At 44.6% G+C, this 4,381-nt stretch overlaps 1 protein-coding gene across 1 annotated transcript; it reads right to left on the bottom strand.

Annotated features, from left to right (window-relative positions):
- Positions 1-625: 625 nt before the first annotated feature.
- On the bottom strand, positions 626-2,730 carry LOC129492254 (C-X-C motif chemokine 3). Its single transcript, XM_055297349.1, has 4 exons — positions 2,553-2,730; positions 2,331-2,454; positions 2,133-2,216; positions 626-1,308 (listed from the first exon to the last, which is right to left on the bottom strand). The coding sequence occupies exons 1-4, from the start codon at positions 2,650-2,652 to the stop codon at positions 1,293-1,295; spliced, it is 324 nt and encodes a 107-aa protein (XP_055153324.1). The 5' UTR covers positions 2,653-2,730; the 3' UTR covers positions 626-1,292.
- Positions 2,731-4,381: the final 1,651 nt, after the last annotated feature.

The following is a 4,381-nucleotide window of genomic DNA, read 5'->3' as shown; positions in this document are numbered from 1 at the left end:
AATTTTGTATTTTCCTTTTAGTTGTTGCCCTACAAATTACAATATTTGTTCTTGCTACAATGTTTTTCTTAATACTTTCTCTAACAACTGAAGAGATATGTTATAGTCTAAACCCATTTATCTCCCAACCTGTCTTTTGTGCTATTTTTGTCATATATCTTACATTACAATATCTCAATAGGTCATTTTTTTAATATCACAAATTTTTTAGTTCTAAGGCAGAATCAACTTTTCTACCTTTTGCTCCCAACCTCATTAAGTGGGAAAGAATTGCGTGTTTGAAAAACCGCTTACCAAAAGCATCTAGTAGATCTAGCAGACGCCCATGTTAAAATATCAATAATATTCAAAAGTTTGTAAGAACAAATTCTGAATAACAAATTGGTCAGTGTGAAAGACAGCTATATGTTATACAAAATTAGAATTATCAAAGTAGTTGAGGGGTAGTGTGTACTTTCTAAAAGCATCAGATAGTCCGTTTTGAATAAGAGAAATATAAGGGAAGTGCCAGCTAGAAGCAGGCACAGATTTAGATAGAATCTGCAGCCTAACTGTATAACACCTTGGGCGCCTGGGAAGAACTAAAAGTCAAGAAGAATTTTTTGAAAAACTACATAAGCACTTCTTTTCATAAAACTTTTATTATCATGTCATTTGTACAAATGTAACAGTAATGGTAACTTCTCTTTTCCAAGGGAAAGAGAAACACTGCAGAATGGACATTAAACAAGGCATTATGCCCTACAAGCAAGACATAAAATGTCTAAGGGAAACTTCAGCATAAAAATGCTGAACACATAATGTGAGATAATTTCAATAAATAACAATTGACATTCTTTTTTTAAAAAAAAGTATAAAATATAGATGTGTACATACATTCCCTTACCCTAACAGTGATCCACTAATTGCTTGCATTTCAATCCCCTACCCTCCAATTCCCCACCCTATCATTTATCAAGGTGGCTGACATATTGTGGTCTCCCACTAAATATTAGTTTAATGACACATTTAAAACCCATCATATTCCAATTAAATAATCAGGACTGAGCTATGTTTGATGAAACACACTCACATCTTTAAATAACAACATGTAAAATATTAAAATACAAGCTTTCAAAAATAAATAAATACATAAATAAGTAGAACCCTCATAAGAAATAGTCAAATACATTAAGTCCTTTCCAGGTGTCCCTAGAAAGCTGCTGTTCTCTTTTTCATTTTCAGCTCTGGTAAGGGCAGGGATCACCCTGCAGGAAGTGTCAATGATATGCTGATAAGCTTCTTCTCTCCTGTCAGTTGGTGCTCCCCCTGTGATGAGAAAAGGGTTACTGTTGCAGGTGCTAAGGAAGGCTGCTCTTCTTTCACTCTGGTGGCTGATGTTGCTTGAAGGGATGTCCCCATGCAGACTCTCGCCCAGCCCTCCACTCAGGGAAGGTCTGTCTGTACCCACTGCCCTCTATAGCAGAAAACTTGTACTCCTGAATGCTATATATTTTTTTTTTTCAAGAAAGAGGTGGCTGTGGACTCAACTAGATTCTTGGTTTGAAAAAGCCAAAACTTATTGGTCACTGATTGTCACATTGGGTTAGAAGTTTCCATTCATGATCTCCCTTAAGCTGCACACAACCCTATGAAATAAGTACCATTATCTACCCTATTTTGCTAAAGCTCAAAGAGATTAAATAATGTTGACAGGGATCCTAGCCTTGAACTCACTGGGGGTGTCACTGCAAAGTTTCTGCTCTTCACCAAGAAGGCTTAGAGGCCCGAAGTGCCCAAACCAGACATTGCATTTTTCAGGTCTGAAGCCCATTAGGGACTGAGGTAAACGTCCCAAAACAGGCAGGGGGCATTTTGGCATTGTTAGGCAAATCTACTTAGTATTCTAGAAACGCACATTTACCCTCCCAGGGGTTAGGCCTGGGAATGGAGGACACTGAAATACTGAAATATCCTCTGGCACCAGAGCAGATTAATAACCTTAATGGCAACTTTAATTGTGAAAATAATAATCACAATTTCTAGTCCTTCAGCTAACTCTTGGGGTTCCCTGATTTTATTTTTAGGGGGCAGATGCCAGTATTTCTGACCAACGGCTCCAGTCGCCTGTGTACATGGAAATTACAACTCACTTGTTCAGTATCTTTTCGATGATTTTCTTAACCATGGGGGATGCGGGGTTAAGACAAGCTTTCTGCCCATTCTTGAGTGTGGCTCTGCAGAGAGAAGGGAATCTCGTTAGACAGGAGGTCGGGCTGAGGACAGGGTTTGGGGGAGCGGGAGAGTCGGGGACCCCAGCGGTGGCAGCGGCAGCGCGGGGCGGGACTCACATGACTTCGGTTTGGGCGCAGTGAGGTCCTGGGGACTTCACATTCACACTTTGGATGTTCTTGAGGTGAATTCCGTGCAGTGTCTGCAAGCACTGGCAGCGCAGTTCAGTGACCACGGACGCTCCTAGGGAAGAAGAAACTCGGTGATTGAGCGGGGCTGTCGGCGCTGGGCGCCCACCCCAGCCGCGTCCGGCCCGGGGACCCCAGGGCGCCGGGACCCACCTGCTGCGCGCCGGCCGGCGGCCACCAGAAGCAGGAGCAGCAGCGCCACCCGCAGGAGCCGGGGATTGCTGGGGATTGCGGAGAGCGCGGCGCGGGCCATGGGGTTCAGCAGGCGGGTCGGGAAGCTGTGCGAGAAGCGGGAGAGCTGGCGGGGAGGTGCCTGCGACCCGGGCTCTGTGGCTCCCCAAGGTCGGCGAACCCTTTTTATGCATGGTTGAGACTGGAAAGCCCGGAGCGGCCGGGCCAGGGAAATTCCCGGAGCTCCAGATGGATCCCGAGCCACCAAGGAAGGCGATGGCCCCGCCCCCGGGGTGGAGTCGGGTACGGGTAGGGGGAGCCCACTGATGACGCCTGCGCCTCGCCCTCCAGAGTAACTCCCACGGACTCTGGGACTTTGGGGTATTCACTTTCCGCCCCAAATTCCTGGAGGGGCAATGAGTCCCCCTCGCTGGAGATACAGCCTGTGAGGGGGGACTTTAGGTTCCCTATGACCCCCAATGTGTGGGGTAGGGTTGGAGGAAAGAGCTGGGGGGAACCGTGAGAACCAGGACAGGAAAGACACGACTTCTTTAGAGGAAGAGAGCTTTATCTCCTTAGTTATCAGATTTGCTGGCGACCGCAAATAGGCGAGTTTTCCCTCAGCTATCCTCTTTCCATATAGTATATCCTCTGTGTTAACCTCCCGGTCTCTGCCTCTCTCATTTTCGGTTTAGCGTATTTCATGTACATTTAACATCAAGCTCTCTGTGAAAGTACAGCCATCGTCTCGGATTCCAGAGAAGAGTGTTCTGCTTGTTCCTTGTTTTGCATATTCTCTAATCACACTTAGAATATCTTGTTTACATTTTCCATTTGGTGGCAACAGATTATCAGTGTCAAAAGTTGAATTCAGTGTTAGCGTCAGTGGAAGCCAGGGCTGTATAAAATGACCTCTTCTTTCGTATCCTGCATAACTTCCTTCCTCCCTCTGAAATGTTGGAACTTCTTAAATTCCCTGGAGATCTCCCTGTGGGAGGGATTCAGATTTGATCTAGAAATATGACACTGGCTGTCACTCTGAAGCTGTGGAGGGGCTGGGTCCAGCAGGCTCATGGGCTCGATGTTTCTGCTTCTGTCTTTGCGAATGACACTAGAGAGTAGGTACCTGGTGTGCAAACACTACTCCCACCGAAGGAGCAAACAGCCGCCTGTTGATGACATTTAAACACCAGATCACACATAAAATCACATTCCATTTACTATAGAACTTTCTGGTATTCAGCATTGGGCCATCTTTCTCTGGAAACATTAACAGGGCGCTTTTTTTCTCGTCTGGAATTTCAGTCTTTTAATCTGACACCTTTGTCCATTTTTCTACAGTTTTAGATAATGCATTTTGATTCGTCATTAGGTTTTAGAGGGTTTAAGTGTGATTCTACAAGTTGGTCTCAGACCTCTCTGAGACATGAAGTAGGATGGAGGAGAGGAGAAAGGAATGGCATCTGCCTGAAGAACAGGGCTCTACACAGCCCAGCTCAAAGGATAAGAGTCCTTGCCCCTAACCAAACACAGAGCGTGCGACTGTGCTGCCCGTATTTAGTTGCAGAGTATCACTTGCAAGTTGTTAAGCCTCTCTGTGCCTGGCCCAAGGTGGTTATCAGAAATGAGTTAACATTTGTAAGAGACAACACGGATTAAGTGCCTTATTAATGGTTGTTAAATAAATAAAATGGACTATTTCCATTTTTAAAAGGCTATTTCTTTCCCGACATTGCCTAAACAAAAACTCAACCTGCTATGAATTTTGTAAAGTAAAAAGAAGAATCTAATGGAAAGTTTTACTCCCCAGT

Source organism: Symphalangus syndactylus, chromosome 10 (assembly GCF_028878055.3).
Source record: "Symphalangus syndactylus isolate Jambi chromosome 10, NHGRI_mSymSyn1-v2.1_pri, whole genome shotgun sequence".
Classification (NCBI taxonomy): Eukaryota; Metazoa; Chordata; class Mammalia; order Primates; family Hylobatidae; genus Symphalangus; species Symphalangus syndactylus.
Note: the sequence above shows the minus strand (reverse complement) of the source record. Positions and strands in the feature narration are given on the sequence as shown.

Excerpts from the sequence above, each read along its gene's own strand:
- LOC129492254 (XM_055297349.1), bottom strand. The coding sequence starts at position 2,652 with ATGGCCCGCGCCGCGCTCTCCGCAATCCCCAGCAATCCCCGGCTCCTG. Across the intron at positions 2,455-2,552 it reads CGCCGGCCGGCGCGCAGCAG|GAGCGTCCGTGGTCACTGAA; the intron begins GTGGGTCCCGGC and ends CTTCTTCCCTAG. Across the intron at positions 2,217-2,330 it reads TGCGCCCAAACCGAAGTCAT|AGCCACACTCAAGAATGGGC; the intron begins GTGAGTCCCGCC and ends TTCTCTCTGCAG.